We start from the raw sequence: 27,871 nt of genomic DNA, 5'->3' as shown, positions 1-27,871 counted from the left end.
TCAATAGAGTACTGTATTTTCCTTATGATTTTCTTAACATTTGCTTTTCTCCAGCTTACTTTATTGTAAGAATACAGTATGTAATACATATAATATACAAAATATGTGTTAATCAACTATTTATATTATTGGTGGGTTTCTGGTCAACTGGAGCCTACTAGTAGTTAAATTTTGGGGGGAGAAAAAGTTATATGTGGATTTTTGACTGTGTGGGGTTTGGTAATCCTAACCCCTGTGTTGTTTAAGGGACAACTGTATACATGTATGAATATATATATATATGTAAAGTATTAACAGATGCTTTTATATACCATGAATTCATTGTGATATAATTGATAAATTGTGAGATGTTTTAAGTTTTTCAAGGAAAGAACTGATATATCTGCATTGCTTAACACCTTATCTGACACATAACAGATACTCAATGAATATTATTAAATGGAAGCATCAAACACATTGTGGGGAAATTCTGTTAGTACTATGATTTATCTCAGCAAAACCAAGAAGTATGTGTGATAATAAAACATTTCAAAAATCTAGTTTGGAGTAGGAGGTTTACTGGCCTCAGTTTTTCACACATCCCTTCATCTATGCCCTCGGCACGGCCTCATCTTGTGCAGAATGTACTTTTCTTAAAGATAAAAGGGACAATTCATCAGTAAGACATGTCAATTGCAAATGAGTGTGTGCCTAATAACAGACCCCAAAAATACATGAAGCAAAGCTGATCATTGTAAAGGGTGGAATAAAGAATCCACAATCAGAAAAAGAGATTTTAACACCACTCTCTAAGCAATTGTTTAAACAACCAACAACAACAACAAAATCATTTGGCTAACACTATCAATCCCCTTGATCTAACTGATATGTGTAGAAGCTTATATTCAACAACAGCAAAATGCACATTCTTTTCAATTGCTTGCAGTATGTTTGTCAAGACAGACTACTTACTGGGCCAGGAAAAGTGCCGATACATTTAAAAAGATTGAAATAGAATATATTCTCTGACCACAGTGAAACTGAATTATAATTTGACTGAAACAAACTATCTAGGACAACTCCAAATATTTTTAAATTAAACACATTGTAAAGAAGTCATGAATAAAAGAAATAACAATAATTAAAATATTTCTAATTACAAATTTCTGAATAACAAAATACAATAAAACACACTATAAAAATGTTTGTGGAATGCAGCTAAAATAGTGCGTAGAAGGAAACGTAGCTTTATCTCCTTCGATGAGAAGGTAGGTCTAAAACCACTGGCCTGTGTTCATATTTTATAGAGAAAGCAAAAAAAGAAGAGAGAAGAGAATCCAAGGTAAGCGAAGCTAAGATAAGTAAAAGAAAGGAAATAACAGGATAAGAGAGGAATCAAAAATAGAAAAAAAAAGACAGAATAAGATAGAATTCAAAATTTAACAAACCCCAAAGTCTGGTTCATTGAAATGATCAAGTACGCTGACAAACTCCGAACTAATTTGATTAACAAGAGGAAAAGTGAAGGCGAAGGCCCGGAAGGAGGATGGAAACGTGGGGAAGAAGGGAAGGAGAGATGGCACAAATCACCAGCAGCAAGAACTATAGGCAGTTTATTTATTAATGCAGATCCTCAAGATTTAAAGGTATGTTGGGTAAGGAAGATCGTGAACAACTTTAAGCCAACAAATAAGTCAAAGTAAAATTGATCAAAATTGATCCAAGATGAAATAAAATATGTTTAGTCTTATAGCTACTAAAGAAATGGAATTTTTCTATCCCATAGTCAAAGAGTAAATAATAAACTCATGCAAATGTTTTTAGCTAAATAAATAAATAAATAAATAAACAAACAAATAGGGAGGGGGTTGAGAGTGTAAGCATAATACTAAACCTTAGAAAAGACATAACAAAAAGAACATTACAGATGAACATTCCTCAGACCCATGTTCCAAAATTCTTAAAATAAATAAAAACTACACTCAAAAATATATTAAATGAATTTACACTCAATCTTAAATAAGAGGACACTTAGAGGAAGAGAAAGCATCTCGTTAGTCATATGTTGTTACAGAACAGAGAGCCCAGGATAACAATTATTAACGTGTCTCTCATTTCTGAGGGTTGACCAAAATCTGCAGTAGTCCTTGCTTGGGATCTCTCATATGGTTGCAGTCAGATGTTGGCTGGAGGCTACAGTCATCTGAAGGCTCTCCAGAGCATTCCATCCAAGCTGGTTGTTATTGGATGTTGGCTGTCAGCTGAGGCTGTTAAACTGGAGCACCTGCACATAGCCTCTCCATCTGGATTGTGCTTCTCACAAAACAAAACTGAGTTTCAAGTGGGAAATTCTGAGAACAAATGTTCCACAATGCAGTACGCAGAACCTGCCAGCCAGTGAAGGGGCTGAAACTGGCAAAGTGTCTTTCCAGTTGTATTCTATGGGAATACAGTACTTGGAATTCCAAGGGAAGTCTTGGGTCCCACCCAGATTCAAAGGCTGAGGAAACAGACTCCTCTTCTTAAGGATAGGGCATAGCAAAGTAACACTGTGAGTCAGCACGTGGGATGGGATGTATTGTTATATCAGTCTTTGGAAAATAAAATTTGTCACAGTTGGCCCTGTAGCCACAAAATTCCTATTCTTCTTATGTGCAAAGTGCACTCACCCCTTGCCCCCAAGAACTCAAAGTTTCATCCCATTATGATATCAGCTCAAAGCCTATCTCTTCATTTAAATAAAGGCCACATACAGCTGAGGTTCCCAAAAGGTGTGGTTCTCCAAGTATAGCTTCCTCTTGATATGAAGAATATGTGAACTAAGGAGACAAGCCACGTACCCCCACTCCATACCTCCAGTATAAAATGGTGAGAAAGGGATAACATAATAACAATAGACACTCCTGTTCCAAAGAGAAAACAAAAGGTACACAGTATCCACTGGCCTATAGCAAATCTGAACTCTAGATGGGCACATATCACTACTTTCTCAACAGCCCTGCTTCTTTATGGCTCATTGCTCTACCCTCTGCTCTCGGAAGCATCCTTTTTATCAATTACAAACGAGCTGATATTTTTCCATTTTCCTAGGAAATGAGCTAAAATACATATCACATTGTCAAATAGTATTCATATAAAACGGAGATCTTATTTGGAAAGGGGGTCATTACGGATGTAATTAATTAATATGAGGTCACATATCAGTATGGTGTGCCCTTAGTGCAATATGACATAGTCTTTATAAAAAAGAGAAAATTTGGAGATAGGCAAATACAAAAGAGAAAACCACGTGAACATGAAGAAAGGGATCTGGGTAATATAACTACAAGCCAAGGAATGCCAAAGATTTCCAGTAAATCACCAGAAACTAGGAGAGAGGCATGTTAGATTTTCCCTCATAGCCCGGAGAAGCAACCAAACTTGTCTACACCTCAATCTTGGGTGTAACCTCCAGAACTGTGAGATAATAAATTTCTACTACTTAAGCCACTCAGTTTGTAGTACTTCCTTATGGTAAACCTAATAAACAAATACTCCTGGTATCAAGCTTTAGTAATCATTTTAGGAATTCAGGTATTCAAAGACTCAGGGAAAAAAACAAAGAGAGAGAGAGAGAGAGAGAGAGACAAAGAGGAGAGAGGCAAACCAAGAAACAGACTCTGAACCATAGAGAATAAACCGATGGTTATCAGAGGGGCGGTTGGTGGGGGATGGGTTAAATAGGTGATGGGGATTAAGTAATACACTTGTTATGATAAGTACAGGGTGTTGCAGGGAAGTGTTCACTCACCATATTGTACACATGAAACTAATATTACATTATGTTAACTGGAATTTAAATAAAAACTTAAAAAAAAGAGAGACTCAGGCAAAACAGAGAAGATCTGAGACACCCTACCTGGTGCTGTAGGTCCTCTCTTCCCCTGTCAGATACTCACTGTTTGTCCCAGAATAATAGATGAGGCCTCAAAGTGAAGTTTTATGGGTTCTCTCACACAGCAAGGGGCATTTAAGTTATGAAGCATCTCCATTTTATAGTGCAAGGAGATGTAGCTTTTGTGACAATCTTCCAAAAGTCATGCCTCTTAGAGTCTGAATTTATTAACTATAAGCAATCCTTAGTTCAGGACATTGTATAGATAGAGACTCTTTCTCTTAAAAAAATATAATTGGTCAATTTGCCTGAAGTTCCAATGGATCCTGAGGTTAGACTGGATCACCTGCCTTCATGCCCTTAAAGAAGCCCCCCTAATAAAAAAATGAGTGAGTAGGAGGCCCTCGGCTTTGGCTTGTTCCTCCCCAGGAAACAGCCCTTGTTTGCACAGTTGACTTACTTTCCCATTGAGCTTCCTGCCATTAGAAGTTGGGGTCCCTGGGACTTCTTTTCATTTGGAGTTGTCCTGTCATTTTCATTGCAAACAGGTAGTGCTTGAGCCATTACAATTCTCTTAAATTAATTTATTTCTCTGCATCTTAATGGTGTCAGCTTGATTAGACAGAGGAACACACACACACACACAAACAGACCTCTGAAATAAAGCCCCTTCACACCTTGGCCTGAAAGGATGATAGTTCAGGACAATGCCCTGGAGATACTTTGTTGTCTAGCTGAGTTTGTTTTAAGATTCTTAGAAGTCCTAATCCCGAGGAGAGAAGTTTTACGAGGTCATGCTCATAAACATTCTAGAGGCTCCAGCAGGCATGTAATCTCAATGAAGTGTGTTCTAGAAGCATCTTGAGATTATGTTTTATTGATAACATCCTATTTTTAATAATTGTTCTGAGGCCATTTCCTACTGTGGGAGTCTTTTTTCAGAGATAGAGGGGAGGAGAATCAATGCTGTTTGAAAACATCTAGCCCTTGACTCCTTTGTAATTTATAAATTAGGCTTTAAAATGAATAGGTTCTCCTTTGATTCACTTCTCTGTTCTTACATAGGAACACAGAAATTGCCAATTGGCCCTTTCAACGTTATGCCTGGAAATCTCCTTAGCCAGATTTGCAATATCATTTGCTAATTTCCAAACGTTGCATCAGCTTATAAGGGTGTCACCCTTTTCCCCAGTTGGCAGTAACAGTTGGCTCAGCGCCCTCCCGGCTTCACTAACAGAGTCTCCCCAAGATCCTTCTAGATTCTGCCCACTGCTCTGTCCCAAAGCCTGAAGCCAATGCCAAATGTTTTATGTCGTTTGTACAGCAGAACTCTACTTTCAGGAACCAGTTTCTAATTTAGGTACCTATTCCTGCTTAAAATCCACCCACACAATTAGAATAAAACAATAACTACTTTATTAAGCTCAGAATTTTTTAGGAATTCAAGAAGGGCATGGCATGACTTCTCATTTCTGCTCCATATTTTCTAGAACTTTGGCTGGAGTGACTCTGATGGCAGAACAACCTAGCCATGTTTTAAATATAATAAATGCATATACTTTTTACCCAAAATTTCCTAGAAATCCATCTTGTCCAGTGTATCTAAAAAAAGTCTGCAATACAAAGGCAGACTTTATAAAGCTGTTTCATAAGGCAAGTAACTGAACAAAATTAATGTTGTTTGAATAAACTATCTTAGACCCACACATTAGAATATTATGCAGGTATTAAATACCATAGAGTGGAGCTATGCCGGTTGTCCCGGAGATATTTTCATGAGATAATATTGACAGAAAAAATAATATTCAGAGAAATATATTGAATGCCATTTAATTTTTCCACAGCATACAACAAAGAAATGTTATATATATGCAAATTTTATATATGCAAATTTGTGCTTTGTATGAATATGTAACAGAAGATTGATGCCAGCTTGTTTACATGGGTAAAAAGTGAGGGCAGATATTCCAAGACTGGTGGGGAAGACTACAGATGGTGAGACACACAAAAAAGATAAAAGCAATAATAATAATAATAATAATAATAATAATGCCCTAAACACCCTAACCACATACAATGTGTACATATTATATAGTCACATATAAGACTGTATATCACACACAATGAAATGAGAAAATAGTCTATATCTACAAATTTGTATGTCATTATTTGTTGTTTAGAAACAATAAATATCCAGGTAATATAACAATCCTGTTCTAAGAAAAATCCCTATGCACATATATATGTATATATGTGTATGTATATAATATGTGTTTATGGCTTTATACATTTATATGAGCAAGGAGAAATATGTAGAAGGTTTGTTGCAAAGAAGGAAATAGAATTGAGGTGGGGGCAGGATGAAATTTTGTAGAACAATGTATTATTGTTTCACTTCCTTCATGTCCATATACCATAATGTAAGAGGACCATGAAGGCATTTATAAAGTGAAAAAATCCACATCTCCAAAAGCAAGGGAAACAAGAGCGAAAATGAACCATTGGGACTTCATCAAGATAAAAATATTCTGCACAGCAAAGAAAACAGTCAAAAAACTAAAAGGCAACCTATGTAATGGGAGAAGATAGTGAGAGGAACCCTCTTACACAGTTGGTGGGATGCAAGCTGGTTCAGCCACTCTGGAAAACGGTATGGAGGTTACTCAAGAAGTTAAAAATAGAGCTACCCTACGACCCAGCAATTGCACTACTAAGTATTTACCCCCAAAATACAAATGTAGTGACTGAAGGGGCATCTGCACCCCAATGTTTATAGCAGCAATGTCCACAATAGCCAAATTACGGAAAGTGCCGAGATGTCCATCGACAGAGGAATGGGTAAAGAAGATGTGGCATGCATATATATATATATATATATATGATGGAATATTATTCAGCCATCAGAAAGGATGAATACTTACCATTTACATCAATGTGGGTGGAACTAAAGGGGATTATGCTGAGCGAAATGAGTCAAACAGAGAAAGACAATTATCATATGGGTGCCCTCATATGTGGAATATAAGAAACAGCACAGGGGATCATAGGGTAAGGAAGGGAAAACTGAAGGGGAAGTCATCAGAGAGGGAGAAAAACCATGAGAGACTCTTAAATAAAGGAAACAAACTGAGGGTTGCTGGAGGGGAGGTGGGTAGGGGGATGGGGTAACTGGGTGATGGGCATGAAGGAGGGCATGTGATGTGATGAGCACTGGGTGTTATATGCAACTGATAAATTATTGAACACTATATCTGAAACTAATGATGTACTATATGTTGACTAATTGAATTTAAATAAAAAAATTTTAAAAAGTGAAAGAATTGATTGCTACATATTGTTGAAAATTTGGAAATAAAAATATTCAACTTTCCACCACCGTGAGGTCAACATTTTTAATACGTGAGTTTGTGTCTCTCCAAGCGCGTGTGCGCACGCGCACGCGCGCGCACACACACACACACACACACACACAGAGGCACATTTATTGTAGCGCTTTGTTTGGTCCATAACATTTGCTAGGCTATTGTCAAGAAGAGCTCTGTACTACCACACACTCAACAGAGTTCAGATGATGCTACAAAAGGGTTATTTTACCATCTAATGAGTTATCGCCCCTTGAGAATATAATTCAAACAAACATGCTCCTTCTTACCTCCCTTCTATCTACATCTTTACACCCTTCTCAGTTCCCATAAAAGCATGGTAATGTCCAAACACCAGAAAAACAAGCATGGATGGGGCTCCTGGGTGGCTCAGTCGGTTAAGCATCTGCCTACGGCTCAGGTCATGATCCCTGCGTCCTGTGATCCAGCCCCATGTCTGACTCCTTGCTCAGCAGGGAGTCTGCTTCTCCTTCTGCCCCTCCCCTGCTTGTTCTCTGTCTCTCTCTCCCAAATAAATAAATAAAATATTTTTAAAAAATAAAAGAAAGTAAAACAAGCCTGGAGACTAGGTGGATACTGGAGCATGGTTACTGGAGAACACTGCTTACAAAGTTCCCCCTTTGACTAACTTCTCTGCACGACGCTAGGGTCTTGTGTGCACAAATTTTCCTTTAATGGGTCTTTATCATGACCTTGATAAACATGAACATGTTACCTGAAAGAAATGTTATGAAAAGTAAAATGGAGTCTTGGCTTCCAACCTCAGCTGGGATCAAAACACTGTCTGGGATACGTCCAGTCACTGTATTAATTCTCTACAGATGCATAACACATTAGCACACACTTAGAGGCTTAAAACAATTATCTCGCTGTTTCTGTGGGTCAAAAGTCTGGGCATGGCTTAACTGGGTCTGCTGTTCAAGGTCTCACGAAGCTATAATCAAGGTGTTGGCTAGGGCTATCGTTTTATCTCAGGCTTGTGTCCTTCCAAAGTCATGTGGTGATTGGCAGAATTAATTTCCTTGCAGATATGGAAAAAAAAATAGATGTTTCCCTTAAAGCCCACAGGAGCGAGAGAATCTGTTGATTCAAGGCTGAATCCTCAACTATTTTTTAATAAAGGCCCCTCTGATTAAATCAAGTCCACCTAGGATAATCTCCTTTTTCAAAAACTCAAAAATCAACAGATTAGGGAATTTAATCACATCTGCAGAAATCCCTTCATCTTTGCCATATTACACAGCCTAATTATGGGGATGATGTCCATCACGTTTGCTATATTCTGTTGTCTACAAAAAAGTCACAGGTTCTGTGCACACCCCTTGAGGGTGTGACTCACTGAGTATGAACAGAATTCATCTCCCATTGTCACCGTCGTCTTCTTCACAGAAGCTCCTTCCGTGCAACCAATGCTCACAAAACTCCATTATTTCCTCTCAAGAGATGAAATCACCAAAGGATTTTCATGATGGTAAAAAAAAAAAACCTGTCATCATCTAGACCTCCCCCCCATTAGTCATTCATCTCATAAAATCCCAGCTGTTGATCTCCAACAGCTACTACAATGCAATCTCCCCTTCAGGGCCAAACATTTTTTAAAAGTTATCCGCATGGGTCCTTTCCACTTTCTCCCCTCCCAGGCGCCGTTCAGCCGGACTCTCAAGCTTTTTCTCCTTCAGGGTCACTGCCCTGCCTCCTTGATGCTAAATCCACTTCATAATTTATCTCTCTTGGTAATTCTTGATCCTGACAAGGCGTTAGTGCAAAAATTCTGCTGATCTCAACTTCCTTCTCCTACTTCTTTATTTATTGATTTACTTGCTTCTTTTTTTTAGGGGTAAAATGAAATAAACTATGTAAAGTTATAGAGTTTACTGGCTTATAAAACGTGTTTATTAAATATCAGTGTGGTCATTACTTTTTTTTAAAGATTTTATTTATTTATTTATTTATTTATTTATTTATTTATTTATTTGACAGAGAGAGAGAGGCAGTGAGAGAGGGAACACAAGCAGGGGTAGTGGGAGAAGGAGAAGCAGGCTTCCTGCTGAGCCGGGAGCCTGATGCGGGCTTGATCCCAGAACGCTGGGATCATGACCTGAGCCAAAGGCAGATGCTTAACCGACTGAGCCACCCAGGCACCCCCAGTGTGGTCATTACTTTCATGTGTCATCTTGGTTGGGCCATGGTGTCTTGTGGGCAGATTGAGTCAAATACTACTCTGGATGTTTCTCTGACGGTGTTTTTGGGTGAGATGAACATTTAAATAGATGGACTTTGAGTAAAAAGAAGATTGTTCTGAAGATTTCCCTATAAACTTCAGCTGAAAGCCTGAGCAGAACAGAAGACCAACTTTCCCCAGCAGAGAATTCTGCCAGCAGGTGACTGTAAGACGTGGACTGCAGGTCAACACTTGCTTTTTCCAGGTTGCTTTGGTAGCTAAGTTGGTTGGGCACCTGGCTCTTGGTTTCAGCTCAGGTCATGATCTCAGGGTCCCGAGACTGAGCCCTGTATTGGACTCTGCGCTCAGTGCAGAGTCTGGTTGAGATTTTCACCCTCTGTCTCTCCACCCACTAGAGCTTGCTCTCTCTCTCAAAAAACAAATAAACAAAATTTTAAAAAATTTTTGATTTTCCCTAGTTTCCATCCTACTGGCCCACCCTAAAGACTTTGAACTTGCCATTCCCCATAATCATATAAGCCGATTCCTTAAAACAAATCTCTCTTCCAACACACACACATCCTATTGCTTCTATTCTTCTAGAGAACCCCAAATACAATTAGTTTTTCATATACCATTGAAAAAACTTGGAGATGATAGCATTGTTTTGTTCTTATTGCTTATCTGTCTTTTATTTTATTTACATTTATGATAGAGATAGAAAATGAAAATAATTGGTTAAGGTTGTAAAATAATGGTTGATTTTTAAAAGATTAAAAAATATATTTAACCCAAGTACTACTATATTTCTGGTGTTTTAAAAATAATATTTTGCTTCTTGGTCAAATGTTTACTCTCATTTTGATGAAAATCAGTGAATTTCAGGGAAAAATGCATTATAGCATCCTTAACTGTAATGTAAGTTTTTAAGCAGTTAAATTTAATGATTTCTCATCCCTTTAGTATAAAATTCAAAATCTACCGGGGCCCATAATACCTGTATGACTTCACCTGCCAACACTTATACTTGGTCATTAACTGAAGTCACATGGGCTTCTTTGATGTCTTAGGCCATTCTAAGCCAGTTCCTACCTTGAGCTTTTGCACTGGCTTTATTCCTATCTAGAACATTCTTCCCCCAATATCTGCAAGGATTACTTGTTCACCTGTTTCAGGTCATAAATACCTTAATAAGCACCCCAATTTCATATATGGTTTTCCTAGTAATCCTTTCTAAAATAACTACTCACCCTATTCCATTCTCTGGTTCCATACTTAGCTTTCCTCAAGGCATCTATCACTACATCATATAATACATTAAACTGTACATTTTATGAATTGCATCTCCTTTTCTCCACTAGAAATACTCTTTACATGTTTTATTCACATTTGTATCTGTAACAGATTGAAAAATAAGTGTTGGTGTTTAATTAACATTTGATAATTTAATTCAGTAACAATCCTCTCCTTGCTCTTACCCTACTCAGGGACCATCATGCCTAATGATTTTAAGTGATATTTTATTGTGCACTATTTTTAGGTGTACACCTTATTTTTTAACTGAATTTTCTATTTCTGGGGCTATGTACAATATGGTAGCTACTAACCATATGTAGCTATTTAAATTTAAATTAACTAAAAAACACTTTAAATGCAATTTCTCATTTGCCCTAGCCACAAGTGCTCAAGAGCCACATGTAACTAGTGGTTACTATGTCAGATAACACAGATACGGGACATAGCCTGCATCCCAGAAGGTTCTACTGAAGGGCATTGTTCTAGACACAGTGTATCCTCCACTAGAGCTAGCATAAAGTGAGATTTACATTTAACTAGAATACATTCATTGTCTACTGTGTGCCAACTTGTACAAATTTAAATCTCATCTCTTAAGTGTGATCAACTGCAAAGCCTTGCTTTGCCTGCATTATGCATTCTTATAAGCAAAGCAACATTAAAAAAATAAATGCATGAGGAAAACATTCCTAAATTGTTACTTCAGAACATCCTCCCTTAACAAATTGGTATTTTAACCTTGAACATAACATAGTAAATAAATAAAGAGAGCATTTTTTAGCACTCCATTTTTCATTTTCTTTCTATATTGGCTTTTGTGTAAGGCCCATAAATATACAGCTGCTCCCACGTCTGGCCAATCTCCATCTAACCTACATTGGTTTTGGCATTAATATGCAGATATCGATATCGATATGTCTCGTGTGAGATTACTTCTATATTATGTCTGTAAGCAGTTATCTAAATATTATAATCATCTCATCAGTATTAAAACACAGTGTCTAAAATAAGTTTGTAAGGACAGTCAAACATAGCTCACACACAGTGTCTTTAACTGTGGTTTGAAAACATTATTGTGCCATAGCCTAAATTAAAACCACCTGCTAGTTTCCATTACATTCTGTGCAATGCCTCAAAAACTTTTGTTGAGCATTCCTTCTGTTTACGTCAGTAGTGAAATAATATGTCTACTGCAGTGGATAAAAGCATGGTGCTAGACTGAGTGGAATCGACTCATAGCCTTGCCACTTACTAGCTGGATAATGTGATCAGAAGATATTTAATCTCTCTTCAAAATGGGGATAAACTTTTTGTGTCATAGGATTGTTACAGTAAATAAATGGGTTAAGTCATGGAGAGAAATAAGGGTGCATGAAGCATAGGAAATAAATGTTAAATAGTTTCATTACTAATAATGGTAATACTATTATCATTATAACTGTAATTATAATTTTTACCTGTTAAGGTGTATCCATTCATTGGCATCCAGATCATTCTTCCCTCATAACACAGTTCGAGATCTTCTCACCCCCAGTGATTGCCTCCTATTCTGTACTCCCTCAGCTTTTACTATTTCTTACACATCACTTCTCACAGTAATATAATTGTCTCCTTTTGTAAATAGTAATTCTTATTAGATTGTAATGTACCATCTCCACTGGTTGCTATGGGGGCAAAAAAATGTTTCCTGTTTATACCATGCTGGATGACACTTCTGGACCTAAGAAGGAGATGGATCTTACCCAGAGACTACACATTTTGAGTTGGATGTAGTTACTGGAAGAGACCATGGGGATATTTTCTTAGGAAGGCAGAAACGATGTGTTCTATTGCGGAGAAGAAAGATGTATGGAGATTTTTAGTCTGTAAAAAGGGGAGAGTGTGGTGGAGACAGCCAGTTGACTAATAAGCATTTTTCGCCTTTTCTTTCTTTAGTAACATGTACCCAAATTTGGGGGAAGAACATTGCCTTCTAGAATAATGAATGTTTTTGTCTGTCCTACTGGGAGCTAGATGGGGCCATAATATGACCGAGTTTCATCCAATAAATTATAAGTAGAAACATTTTGTGCATCTTTCAAGAGGGCTTTAAAAAAAAAAAATGAGATCTTCTCTTCTTTCCTTCCTGATTCCTGGAATGTGGATATAAAAACTGGATCTTCAGCATCAAAAATGCCCCATGAGGTCAACCTCGAGGACAGAAGCCAAACATTAGGACAGTAGAGCAGCAAGATAGAAGGATGCGAGTGTCCTAAAGACAACGAGCCACATGTTGACCCTGGACTGGCTGTACCCGGACAGATTTTATGTGAAAGAGAATTAAATCTTCATCTTGTTTAATCCACTCTCCCTGCCATATTTGGCTAAGTAAACCAGACCTAATCCCTTTGGTAGACATACCTTCCAGCAGCAAGCACGAGTCCTGCCCCTTCCTTGAGTGCTTCTGTAAGCACACAGATTTACAGAACTGGGTTCCTTTTAGACCAAAGAACTATTATTGCTCAATTTTTTTTTTGGCACAGGAAAAGACTTGCTGTGTGCTGACAGGTACTCTCTGTATATAATTTTTTCCCTAGTTACATGCTAATTTCCTAATGTTTCAAGTCTGTCTTCTTGCAACAGTGAATCCCCTACGCTGGCTGACACTGGGCTCAAATATAACCTAAGGCAGCTGTTGGTTTTTAAAATAATGTTTTAAAATAATTTATGTGCTTACAAAGAAAATTGTATAAATCATAAAAAATGAGATATTGATAATAAATGAGCTATCTCATTATAACTATATACATAGAAATTCCATTCCAATGTAGTACTTTCAGTTTTATTCTCCATGTGAGAATGTGCATGTGTGTACCTTGCCTATGTATACATTTGTGCATACATAACGTACAAATATGTTGAGAGCCTCATGTTCTGCCTTCACTATTTAATATTATAAGCCAGTGTTTCTCAATTTTTTTTTTATCAATATCACGCCTTTAAGAAGACTTTTTAAATGTTTTTTTCCTAATGGCCATCTGATGGAATTTTAATATGATAGACATGCCATGTATCTGCTTATGTCCTATATGTCAATTTATGCTTTCCCCCAAAACCAATTTTCAACCCCTGGATGGTAATATCGCACCTGTTAGACATGTGTGTTGCAAACATATGGCTATGTTCATAAAATATTCTAAATTTTAATGCTGATAAATATGCAGCATGTTTAATATCTGAAACACATTTGTTTAATCTGCAAATCACATAATTTATTTCAGTATTTCTTGATTGCTGAACATGTGCATGAAGCAATAGTCCTCCATATCTTGCTAACTGCTCCAAAAATAAGCTTTGCTATAGGTAAGAGATATATGCAAGCTGAAGTCCTAGAATATTTCATATAGAATATATGTAAAACATGGTAAAACAGAGAAGAAAAATTTTAAAAGTAAGATTATATTTAAAGAAGTGAATAGAAATCAATGCTTCCTTGTGTCCATGTACGTAAACTTGATATACTTCTGGTTATTTGCTCAAGAGTCTACAGTTGAAATTATTATTGCTATTTTCTTTTTTTTTTTTTTTTTTTGAGAGAGAGAGAGTACACATGCACGTGTGCCTGAGGGGGGGGGGCAGGGCAGAGGAAGAGGAAGAGAGAGAATCTCAACCAGGCTCCATACTCAGTTCAGAGCCTGACCCGGGGCTTGATCTCACAACCCAGAGATCATGACCTAAGCCTCCACCTGAAGCTGGTCACTTAACCAACTGAGCCACCCAGGTGCCCTTACAGTTGAAATTATTAATTAAATGGTAAAATAAATAAAAACACCAAACATAATTGATATATTGATATGTTTTGCCAAAATACAACTTAATAAATAAAATTAATTTAATTTAAAACAGCCAATATTATGTGACATTTGCCAAAATCCACTAGCATTAAAAATAAGATGGATTCATTTATGATACATTTGGGGAGGAGTGGTTATATCATTGTTTCTTTAATGTACATTTTGTGAGACTGATATTTTTCATGTGTTTATATCGGGTATGAAATGTTGGTTCTTGCTCTTTGCAAAATTAAGCAAGTAGAAATCCCTGGAAAGATAAATACATAGTCAAAACAATGAGATAATAAAATAAAGGTGAAGAAATCTTTTAATCATCTTAGTGACTAGCAAAAGCAAGAAGAGAATTTTCAAAAAATCACAAAATTTAAATGAAATATTTCTAGAATTACAAGTACCATTTTATTTAATTTTAACTAGTTTTATTAATGCATGGTCCTCTTTACTTTAAAGTGATACTTTAGCTATTTCCTTAGTTTAGTCCAAATTATTTGACATTTTAGAATTAAAAATAACAAATATATCCTAATTGAGTTGTCAATTGAAAGGCCATGGGCATATTAAAGAGAACAGATAAAAAGCGTTAATTCCTTTTGATTGAGATCTGATTTCCTGTATGAAGTGCATAAAGAAAACTAGATAATGTATAAATTTGGTTTTTTAGCTACATGAGAAACTTTCAACATGTGTATAAAATACTTCTCATTTTACAGAAAAGGCAACTGTGAGACCTTAGAGCACGTCAAATAGTTGACCTGAAACCCAACAGGTGTGGCTCCAAAGTGATATGTTCTTTTCTCTACTGCCTGGAGCCTGTGGTCCTCTCAGCAACTGAGTGATATATATACACATCAGAGCACCTGTGCTCCTATGTTAAGAAAACATGATGAATGAACCTGTTCTTTAAGAAATGCGGGACCATCATATGAATAAAGTGTTACAGATTAAACCATAAAACTCTGGAACCAAAAGTAATGCGAGAGATCACATAGCCTAAATCCTTCATTTTATAGAGAAGGAAATTAAAAATGCAGAGGAAGTGTTTGCCAAAGTTTACACAAACAATGAATAACAAAGTCCACATTAGAACTCAGTTCCTTAAACTCTGTAATATGCTTTATCTTATGTCATTTGATGCCTGCCATCTGATATTAGATCAGGTTGCAAAGACATCTTTGGAGACTCCAGAAAACTCAGAGTACTTGCATGCCCTATTTATTCCTTTGTCCTTCTTCTCAAAGATGTTTTGTTATTTCTCTTAATATTAGATTGTCAGAAATCACTTCTATTTTCCATACAACCCCTTCACTGAGCTATATCCCAATCTACAAGATATAATGTGCTGTAAATACAACCAGGCACTGACACTTAGAATTCTCTGTAAATTGAGAGTGAGCAGAACTCCTCTTTTTCTCTCACACACATCCTTTCCCAGTCCTTGGCTCAATATTGTGCTCTGCAACAGTAGGGAGAACCCAAAGAAACAAACTTGGAATGAACAATGTCTCACTCTAAAGACAGGTTGACCCTAAAAAACAACTATCAGAGGGGCACCTGGGTGGCTCTGTCGGTTAAGTGTCTGCCTTTGGCTTGGGTCACGATCTCAGGGTCCTGGGATCGAGCCCCACTTTGGGCTCCCTGCTCAGTGGGGAGTCTGCTTGTCCTTCTCCCTCGGTCTCTCCCCGTGCTTGTGCTCTCTCTCTCTTTCTCTCTGTGTCAAATAAATAAATAAAATCTTAAAAAAACAAAAAAAACCAAAAAAAAAAACAACCAACTCTCAGATAACGTCCAGAGATGATTTAGTTGCAAGACAATTTGTGGTCATCTCCTTAACTTTAGAAAACATGCAAATACTGGCCAGAACTTTAAAACTAAATTTGCTAAAAGATTTCACAACTTCTAGAGTAATTTATACTGATCTGCTAATCTTTTTTTTCCAACATATCAAATTTAGAATTAAGCATCTGAGGAAAAGTTTTAATAGAATAAAATTATTTTTTCTTGATGACCAATTTATTTATAAAATTTCATAAACAGATTTCTTTTCAAACTGTCCACACCAATGATTATTCAACTGGATACATATCTATCACCCCATCCATCAGTTATTAAGTGTTTTTTTGAGAACCTAGATATGCCTGGCACCACCTTCGACTCAGAAATATGAAGATGAATGAGACACAATGCTTATCTTTCTGCATTATTTCATTTTATCCTTAGAATGACCCAACGAAGTAGGAAGTACATTTATTTTTAACATAATATAGATAAAACAACCTGTGTCTAGACACATTAGTAATCCGAGTGAATTGCTGAAAGTCCTACATCTCACCTCCTAAGTTGCAGAACTCGATATGAATCCTAATATCTGACTCCCAATTTGTGCTTTATTTTGCCTACACCAAAAGTTGATGTTCTCCAATATCCATTGAGCTGCAATTCTCAAAGTGGGTTTCCATGTTTCAGAACATACTCAGTATTCCTGAGCAACTGGAAACCACCAGACTATTTTCCAGTATAGTGCTATCTGGCAGACCTTTCTGTGATAGCAGAAAAGTCCTTTATCTGCACCGTCCAATACGGTGCACACAAGCCAGTTACGGCCCTTGATCACGTGCAATGTGCCAAGTCCACCTGAGAAACTGAGGTTTTAATGGCCGCACGTGGCTAGTGGATGCTCTAATGGACAGCACGATCCGAGCATCATTTTTCCTTAAAGAATTTTAGCAGAATGGGGAAAGCATATCATTACATACAAAACAACTGGATAAATCATGACACAGATGAAACACGCTGAATCAATGTTTAACTTTAAAATCAGAACTCCCAAGTAAGTTCTCACTCGGCACACTTGAAATAGACTCCACTTTGCTGAGGATTCTCCTTTGCCCTTTTGGGTATTTGGATCGAAATATGTGAGAACGTTTGAATGAACTGAGAATTATGTCTTTATTTATGAATTTTTATTCCTGATTTTCCACAATAGAAGACAGTAAGTATATTCGGAAATCGGAATTAGAGATTAATGAAGTCAAAATAAGTGGGTCCAGAGCAAAATTTACATGTTGTCTATGTCAGTGACCTTACTGTTTGGAAGTAGAGTATCAAGCTCAGGGAAGTTACTGACTTCCTCGTGTCGAAATTGCTGGTGAGACGTCAAGTCAGGTGGCTAGGTCAGGTCTCCAAGCTCTCGGGCAGAGCTCCTTAGATTACCCCCAGCACTCTACAGACCTTCAGATTTGTCACACCCAGTTAAGTTTCAGGGCACTATTTCCTTCAAATAAAGGAAAGTCCCTTCCTTCCTTCGGTCCTCAAAAAGGAAGAAAATTCTGACAAACGTTACAACATGGATGCACTTTGAAGACAATAAGCTAAGTGAAATAAGCCAGTCACAAGCAGACACATAGGGCATGATTCCATACATAGGAGGTACTTAGAGTAGTCAGAATCATGGACAGAAAGAATGATGATTGTCAAGGGCTGGAGGGAGAGGGGTATGGGGAGTTATTGTCTATTGGGTGTAGAATTCTAGTGTTACAAGATGAAAAGAGTTCTGGGGATGGATGGCTGTGATGGTTGCACAACGTTATGAATCTGTGTAATACCACTGAGCTGTACACTTAAAAATGCTTCAGAGAGTAAATTTTATTTTATGTGTATTTTACAATGTAAAAAAAAATAGAACAAGAAAAAAACCCGAGAAGCACAGTTTGGAACAGTTTGCATTGAAAACTGTAAAATGTGCACACCCTTTGACTCTGTTATTCCACATCTAGGTACATATAACAAAGAACTTGCTAGGGATGCATGAAATATTTAGCTTCAGTTATGATCATTTGAGCAATGAAAGACAGTATAATATAAGGATTAGGCCTGCAGAAGAGATCCTTGTCTGCCTCGATTTTAATCAGGCTCTACCACTTAACCCACTAGCTGTGTGATCTTAGACAAGTCACTTCCTTTCTTTGTGCTTAACTTCCCAATTTATAAAATGAGAATATAATAGTATCAAACTCATAAAGTTTTAGTAGAGATTAATTTAAGTTATGGAAAGTGTTTAAAACTGTCTAATGGCAAGCACCATATAAATATTTAGCAAAAAATGGAAAAACCTGAATATCCAATATTAGGAATTTGACTATGGAATATTCATAAAATGGAGTACCATACAAATATTTGAAATCAAAACACTTTCAGAAGAATTTTAATGATATGGAGAGACATCCACGATATCATTAACTGAAGAGAAAAATAAAGCTGGTTAACAAACAAACAAAAAAGGGGGAAGCAGGGGTGCCTGGATAGCTCAGTTGGTTAAGCATCTGCCTTCAGCTCAGGTCATGATCTCAGGGATTCAGGGATCGAGCCCCACATTGGGCTCCCTGCTCAGTGGGGAGGCTGCTTTTCCCTCTCCCCTGCTCCTGTACATGCTCTCTCTCTCTCAAATAAATAAATAAATAAATAAATAAATAAATAAATAAATAAAATCATTTAAAAAGTGTGTGGCGGGGGGAAGCAAAGAACTTCAATAGACATTTCTCCAAAGAAGACATACAAATGACCAAAAGGTATATGAAAAGATACTCAACATTATAAATTATCAGAGAAATGCAAATAAAAACAACAATGAGCTATCACCTCACACCTGTAGGATAGCTATCATCAAAAAGAAAAAGTTGTAGGTGTTAGCAAGGGTGTGGGGAAATAGGAATACTTATCGACTGTAGGTGGAATGTAACACGGGACAGCAGCTATGGCAAACAACATGGAGGTTCCTTGAAAAACTAAAAATAGAATTGCCACATGATCCAGCAATCTCACTCATGGGCATATACCCAAAAGAACGGAAATCAGAATCTCAAAGAAATATCCGCACTCCCGTGTTCGTTTTAGCATTATTCACGACAGCCAAGATACAGAAACAACCAAAATGCCCTTTAACAGAGGAATGGATAGCAAAAATGTGGAATACACATATAATAGGATATTATTTGGCCTTAAATTAAAGGGAAATCCTGCCATCTTGACAACACAGATGAAACTGAAGAACATTATCCTAAGTGAAATAAGCCAGTCACAGAAGGACAAGTGATTCCAACTGTATGAGGTATCTAAAATAGTCAAACATACAGAAACAGGATAGAATGGGGCTGGGGGGAGAGGAAATGGGCAGTGGCTGATCAAGGGGTATGAAGTTTTAGCTCAGGAAGAGGAATAAACTTCAGAAATCTGCCGTACAATCTTCTGCCTACAGCTAACCATACCGTATTGCACACTTAAAAATGTGTTTAAAAGTAGGTCTCATGTTAAGCGTTCCTAGTGCAATAAAAAATAAATATGAAAGAAAAATGATATTTGAAATGTACTCCTTTCCACCAAGAAGGAAGATGGCTGACGCATGAGTGGGAACTTCCCTGATTCCCTCTGTAACTGTGTCAGGTTGAGAAGTCTCATTAGGACTGAGAGAAGACTTTGTGAGATTTGCTGATAGACTATTTTATGGCATCTCTGCAGACCTATTATGAAATAGAAGTGAACATTAGAGCTGTGATTTAGCTAATTTGGAACAGTCACCAAATTGTTTATGTTGCTCACACTGATGGGCGTGAGTCTCAGGAGCATTGCCTTGGATTCCTGAGGTGATATTCCTCCTCAGGGTTACCACAGTAGCTGTTCCCGGAATGGAAGACATCAAGTTAAGGGCAGAGTTCCATTGAGGATAGGCATGTTTTTAAAAACAAAACTCTCATCACAACAGATGTCTGTGGTGTTAATCTCATAAAGAGATTATTAACACCTTGTGCCACCATATGTTAGTCCCTTTTGACGTATAAAACCAAGTCTGCGTGAAGAAGTAAGGGAATGATGTGGTCCGATATATACAAGGGCTAATTGTTCCACTGACTTTTTTTTTTTTAATCAGTCTAGGGTACTGGCGTCTATAATCTCTGGCCATTAGGATAAAATGAAATATCACCCACTTTACCAGCCTAACTCTTTAAAAGCTGGCAACCCAAAATGTCCCAATACTAATTGATATATGAGCTAATACAAATGATAGGATTGTCAAGTCAGGCTCAAGCCCATCCAAGATCTTCCCTAATATCCAATTTTACTACTAATCCCAAGGATACAGGCAATAAATAGGCTCAGAAAGAGTCTAGAGAGGTCTGAGTTATCAAGGCAGCTTTCCAGCTTTGTTTTCCCATATCAGACCTGAACTCACTAGCCCAAAGTAAGAGATGGGCTCTCCAAGTGAGGATTTAAAGGTTATTACCTAACACAGTGAAGAGCATTTAAGTTATGAAGCATCCCCGTTATACACCCCAGAGAGTTGTAGCACTTACTTGACTTTCTCCAGAGAGCCACGCCTTATCAGTTCCCAGTTTATTCCCTATTAGTAATCCTTCAGCCACGCAAGATCCTGCCAAGGGCATTTACGAGATAAAGCCTCTTCCCCCAAGCAAATACCATTAATCCATTTAACTGGAGGTCTGACTGACAAGGAGACGAGACCAGGCAGGTCACCTGCCTTCTTTTTCCTTACCTGTTCCGGGGACGAACGGCTTCTAAAGAAAGTGAGTGGATGACAGGCCAGTTGTTTTAACTTCTCTCTTCTAGTCACCAAGAAACACAAGCTGCATGAAATAAGACGGTCAATATTTTTAACCAGATGCATATTTTAGGATCACCTTAAATAATTTTTAAAAGTTCAACCAACAATGCCTAACATCCAGAGATTATGATTAGGTAAGGTCTTTGATGGGGCCAGTTCGTTTTTTGTTTTTTGGCTTTTTTTAAATTTAATTGAAAACTACCGTAAAATCTAGAGGGTAAATCGGGTCCCACCCATTTTTTTTGACTCCCAATTAGATTTTAAGGTGTTCTCAGTTGACCATAATCATTATAAATCTTTCCCCGGCCGGCATGGTCTTGAGAAAACTACGTGGTCGTGAAAGCAGTCCTTTGGCCCGGTGCTGTAAGGGTACCACAAAACCGAGCCTAAGTCTGCAGACAAATACTCGGGCCTTTCTTATACAAAGGCACCATCAGCACTGTCTAGTGATGCGCTTGATTATGTCCCAGGTAGACAGAAAATGGAAACTTCAAACATAGTCCAAAGGTTGAGCCCATTGAATTTGAGAATGTGTTCCAAGGATCATCAAGATGTGCCTAAAAGATGGTCTTAATGGACAGCAACAGAAAGGTGGGGGAGCCACCTCTGCTTTCACCTAAGCAGAGAAATCTTGTCAGCTCTTCACTCTGATTCAACTATAAGGCAGCCATGGTTTGATTTCTATACTGGGTGTTTCCGAGTTTATTTAAGTAATATTCCACTATATGCTGTAACTAAAGTGCTTTCTATAGACAGGCAGTACTTTAAGCACTAAATATGCTACTTCTTGCATTAATTAGGGTTCCCCAGAGAACCAGAAGTAGAACCAATTGTGTGTGTGTGTGTGTGTGTGTGTGTGTCTGTGTGTGTGTGTGTGTATAGGTAGGTGGACAGATAATAAATGGTAGACCTATTTTAAAGCACTGGTTCACATGATTATAGGGCTGGCAAATTTGACATCTGCAGAGCTGGCTGCAAGTTTGGAAATTCCAGCAGGAGCAGTCATAAGATAGAATTCCTTCCTCTTTGGGGACCTCAGTTTTTTTCTCTTAAGACCCTGAACTGATCAGGGGCAGCTGGGTAGCTCAGTTGGTTGGGTGACTGACTCTTGGTTTTAGCTCAGGTCATGATCTATGATGATGGGATCGAGTCCCACATTGTGTGGCGTAGGACTCCGCACTCAGTGGGGAGTCTGCTTGGGGATTCTCTCTCCCGCCCCTCCCCCAACTCCTGTGTACATCCATGCACACTCTCCCACTCTCTCACAAATAGACACAGAAATCTTAAAAAAAAAAAAAAAAGACCTTGAATTGATCAAATGAGGCTCTCCCACACTGTGGAAGATGATCTGCTTTACTCAAGCTACTGATGTGTTTTTCACATCTAAAACATGCCTTCACAGCACTATCTAGACTGGCGCTTTACCAATCAACGGGGCACTACGGCCTAGTCAAGTCAACCCATAAAAGTAGCCATCACACCTGCCTTAACCTTTCTAACTCCTCGTGGCTAGTATCATTATTAAGTATCATTATCATTTCTAACTAGAAATCGGGAAATTAAGGCACGCGAACTACTCTAGAAGAGGGTGCATGGTATCCTGCGAATACACAGGACTGTGAGGAGTGAGATCCTGGCAGTAAATATAGGCTATAAATATATGACAGAAGTGATATAAGATAACCGATTTTTGAAATCTTGTTTTATAATAATGCCACGGGAAAAGACAGAGTTTTAATTCTGCATAAATGAGTCAGGAACCAATAACTGAATTCACTATGGATGCACCAGGTCTGCATACCAATACCCCAGGAGCCCACATCTGCTACGCTTTGTCTAGCAGAAGAATTAAGACTTCAGTGACAGGAAAATAGGCTAATACACTCAATTTCCCCTGGCTCGTTTTAACCTTATTTGCTAACATATTTGGGTTGTCTTTTATAAACACCAGAACAAAGTTACCTGAAAGAGACAAAAAGAGGGATGCCTGGGTGACTCAGTCGGTTAAGCCTCCAACTCTTGGTTTCTGTCAGGTCCTGATCTCAGGGTCCTGGGACCAAGCCCCCGAGATGGGTTCTGCACTCAGGGCAGTCTGCTCGTCCCTCTCCCTCTGCACTCTCTCTCTCTCAAATAAATAAATGAATAAATAAATAAATAAAATCTTTAAAGAGAGAGAGAGAGACCAGAAAGAGAGAGAGAGAGAGAAATTTCTGGGGAAAAAATACCAGCCACACATTTATAGCATAAGAGGTAAAAGAACCAAAGTATTAGAATCAGAGAAATAATGATTATTAGAATACACTGGGAAACTTCCATGTTCCATACTATGAAACATTCTCTGTTGTAGGAACATTTTAGGTTCTAAGCGATTTCCTTTGATCAAATCTCTTACCCTTCATAACAGCCACAGGAGACAGTGTGTTTATCCCCATTTCACAGATGAGGATAATGCAACGCAGAGAACTGAAGTCTACCAAGTTCATCCAACTACTAATCGGTGGGGCAGGATGCTTTGTCATGACATTTAACTGACTCCTGGATAAGAAGAACTATCTGTGGACTCATCTTTCATTAGCTCTTGATTAACATTAGAGATGGTGAAATGGAAAAATGTGGAGGGAGACAATGATACCAGCGGAGTCCCAGCTGGGCTATGTGCTCACTATGTGACTGGATTAACTACCCCATTGAGTCTCAACGTCCTCATGTCGAAAATATATTGGCACTTCTGTGAGAGGCTGCGCATGAAGTAGCATATGGTATCAATGCAGTGCTGGGTACACATTTATTCCTTTCCTATCTTTTTAAAAAAGGGGCTCTCTGATCTGCAATCCCTGGATATATTCTGTATACACCATGAAATCATATGTAAAAATGCATGCATGGGCATGTTTGCAATTATCTGATGAAAAGGACCATTCTGGGCAAAAGAATCTTTATATTCATAAGATTACAAAGGAAAAAAGAAAGAAAAAGAAATACTACCCTACAGCATTATATTAAAATTAAGGTATAAGATGCAGTATTCTGAGATGCTTTAAAGTGCCAAAAAATCCTCTTGAAATATTTTAATTTACCTTCATGGGAAATAATTTTAGATAGCTAATTTATATGACATAGATGACAACAATGGATTCTAAGCTGTGGTTATTCATTTGGTAAAATTTTTGTAAGTTTGTGGGTACATGTGTCTAGGAGAGCAAGAGAGAGAGTGAGAGAGAGAGAGAGGGAGAGATCCATCAGGAATGTTTTTCAAGTTTTTAGACTAAAGTAAAAGTATTCAATTGCAGACCTAATTGGTAGAGTCCTGTATTGTTCAGGGAGTTTTATGTTCTACGTTTGATTCTGTACACGCATGAAGAAATATATGCAATTGTCATTTCTATTATAAATCAGAAGTAATAAAAGTGGTCCTGTTTTATGGGAAATGAGTGCAGTGTGTGCTGTTTCTTTATGGCCTTTATATTTCTAGCTGGCCAAAAGCACCCCTTATTTCATGCTATACAGCTGTCAGCCTAGGAAGAACCAATAAGAAGAATGACAGAATAAATGTGCATTGCATCTGGCATTTGTGTCCTTTTGCTAGAAAAGGTGAAGCTGGGTTAAGATCTCGTCTCTTTTTGTGATGAAGAGATCAGAATGAGGTCTTTTTACAACAACAATACCCTAGACATCCACCTCAGAGTAGAGTCAATTCTTCCTGGGAGACTCTACCCTTGAGAGAATGCAAAAATAATCGGAAAAACTACATGTGGGAAATGAGTCAGGTAAAAACAAGCTGGAAATAAGTTAGGTAAAACTTTGACCAAATTAAGAAAAAATCCAGAAAGACAGAAGAGTCAAGGTTGAAGACCTGCTCTGCCTATACCTGTTTTCAAATCCAAAGTGTCCTTGGATAGTAAATCTGAAGGTCGAAGAGGCCTGAGAGTTTGGCTAGTCCAGTGGCTTACAAACTTAGGCTGCAAACACTGTTTTACAAACATTTTTTAAACTGTGTATTTCTTAAAAAAAAAAGATTTATTTTATTTATCTTAGAGAGACAAGGGGGAGGGGCTAGAGTGAGGGGGAGGGGCTAAGGGAGAGGGACCAGTAGACTCCTGATCTCAATCTCATGACCCTCAGATCATGACTTGAATGGAAACCAAGAGTCAGAGACTCAACTGACTGAGCCACCCAGGCACTTGTAAACTGTATTTCTAAAAAACTCTATGCACATATGTGCAGCATAACACGAGGTATTCAATAGGATGTTATGTGACACAGAATAAAAAGTTGTTTCTTTAAAACAAGAAAATACGACCCATCACACACGCATACACACACACACACACACACACACACACACACACACACACAAGCAGGAAACAGAACCAGCCCACGAGAACACCAATTTAATAGACTAAGATTTCAAAATAACCATTATACATATATTAAGAATGAAAGGAAACCATGATCACAGAAGTAAAGTGTGATGAGACTGTTGAATCAAATAGGAAATAAAAACAAAAATAAATTATTAAAAAAGATCTAAGTGAAAATTCTGGAGTTGAAATATATAATAGTTGAAATAAAAAATTTACTACAGGGGCTCAAGAGTAGAGTTCAACAACAGAGAGGAAGAATTAATAAATTTGAATATAGACTGACAAAGGAGATGAAATCCAAAGAGCAGAGAGAAAAAGAATGAGGAATAATGAAGAGAGCCTCAGAGAAACATGGAACACCATGACTGTGCCAACACACGCACGATGAATATGAAAGGGAAAAACATTTGAAGAAATAATGGCTGAAAACTTTCTGAATTTATTGGGAAACATTAATTTAAACACCCACGAAGCTCAACACACTCTATCAGGAAAAACACAATGGGATCCACAGAGACTCATCCGGTAAAAATGTTAAAGAGAAGGGAAAATCTTGAAAGCAAGAAAACACGGATTCATCCTTTAGAAGGTTATGGAGTAAGAAATTCGAAGTGCCCGAAGGGAAGAATCAACTCTCAACAGAGTCCTACATCCAGCAAAGCCATCTTTCATCCAAAAGACTTTCCCAAATAAAAAGGCTTTCTTCAAGTAAAAATTGAGACAATCTCACTTGCCTACTTTGCTTTTGTTGCCTGTGGTTCTGGGGTCACATCCGGGGGAAAAAATTCAATGACTTAAGGAATGTTAATAGGCTTCTTCTATATATTTTTTCTAGTAGTTTTACAATTGTAGGTTTTTTTTTTTTTAAGATTTTATTTATTTATTTGACAGAGATAGAGACAGCCAGCAAGAGAGGGAACACAAGCAGAGGAAGTGGGAGAGGAAGAAGCAGGCTCATAGCGGAGGAACCTGATGTGGGGCTCAATCCCAGAATGCCGGGATCACGCCCTGAGCCGAAGGCAGACGCTTAACGACTGCGCCACCCAGGCGCCCCACAATTGTAGGTTTTATTTGAATCTGTTCTAAGTTGATTTTTGTTTATGGTGTGAGTGTGAGATAAGGGTCCAATGTCATTCTTCTGTAGGTGGATATCTAGTTTTTCCAACAGCAGTTAATGAAGAGATCATCCTCTCCCCACTGTGCATTCTTGGTACTCTTGTTGACGAAGAGTTGACTGTATATGTGTAGGCTTATTTCTGGGCCCTCTATTTTGTTCTATCGGTTTATATGTCTGTCTTTATGTCAGGACCGCTTTAATGACTATAGCTTTGTAATATATTTTGAAACCAGGAAATGTGGTGTCTCCAGCTTTTTTCTTGCTCAAGATTGCTTTAATGTTAGGATTTTTTGTGGCTCCATATGAATTTAAAGAAAATTTTGATAGCTTTTTGATTCCTGGTTTGTTTCTTTCTTTTTCATTGAGGTATAACTGAGATTTACCATTATTTCATTAGTTTCAGGTGTACAGTATAATGCTTTCATGTTTGTATACACAGTGAAATGATCACCACAATAAGTCTAGTTACCAATCATCACCACTCAAAGTTACAAAGAGATTTTTTTTCCTCTTATGAGAACTGTAAGGGTTTATTCTCAGCAACTTTCAAGGCTGCACTACAATATTATTAACTATAGTCACCACTCTGTGCTTTACAACCTCATTACTTATTATAAGTTTTAAGATTTTTTCTCTCTATTTCTCTAAAAAATACCCCTGGAATTTTAATAGGGACTGCATTGAATCTATAGATTGCTTTGGGTAGTATGGACACTTTAACACTATTAATTTTTCCAATTTATGAACATGGCACAGCTTTCCATTTTTGTGTCTTCAATTTTGTTCCTGGAAGTTTACAGTTTGCAGTGTACAGATTTTTCACCTCTTTGGTTACATTTATTCCTAGGTATTTTTTAATGCTATGATAAATGACAATACCATTTCTTAGTTTCTTTTTAGATAATTTACTGTAAAAAAGCCCAGCACAGCAAAGGAAATAATCAACAGACTGAACAGATAACCTACAGAATGAGAGACAATATTCGTAAACCATACACCTGATAAGGACTCAATATCCAAAATGTATAAGGAACTCAAACAACACAATAGCAAAAACACATAAATAAATAATCTAATCAAAAACATGGTCGAAGGACCTGAATTGATATTTCTCAAAAGAAGACATACAAATGGGAAACAGGTATATAAAAAGGTGCTCTATGTCACTAGCAATCAGGTAAACAAACCAAAACCACAATGAAGGATCACTGGTTAGAAAGACAAGAGATAACAAGTGTTGGCAAGGATATG

General features: G+C 37.5%; 1 protein-coding gene across 1 annotated transcript in view; it reads right to left on the bottom strand.

Moving 5' to 3' along the window:
• LOC148109731 (uncharacterized) overlaps positions 1-27,871 on the bottom strand; it is a 192,560-nt gene that overhangs the window by 56,452 nt on the left and 108,237 nt on the right. Inside the window, exon 3 of the mRNA XM_087863221.1 lies at positions 21,071-21,161. Within this exon, the coding sequence (XP_087719347.1) occupies positions 21,071-21,161 (91 nt within the window). The remainder of the gene's footprint in view (positions 1-21,070; positions 21,162-27,871) is intronic.

The sequence above is a fragment of the Ursus americanus genome, chromosome 7, assembly GCF_024610735.1.
Source record: "Ursus americanus isolate L20-20 chromosome 7, mUrsAme1.1.p, whole genome shotgun sequence".
Classification (NCBI taxonomy): domain Eukaryota; kingdom Metazoa; phylum Chordata; class Mammalia; order Carnivora; family Ursidae; genus Ursus; species Ursus americanus.
This window is presented reverse-complemented; position numbering and strand designations above follow the sequence as displayed.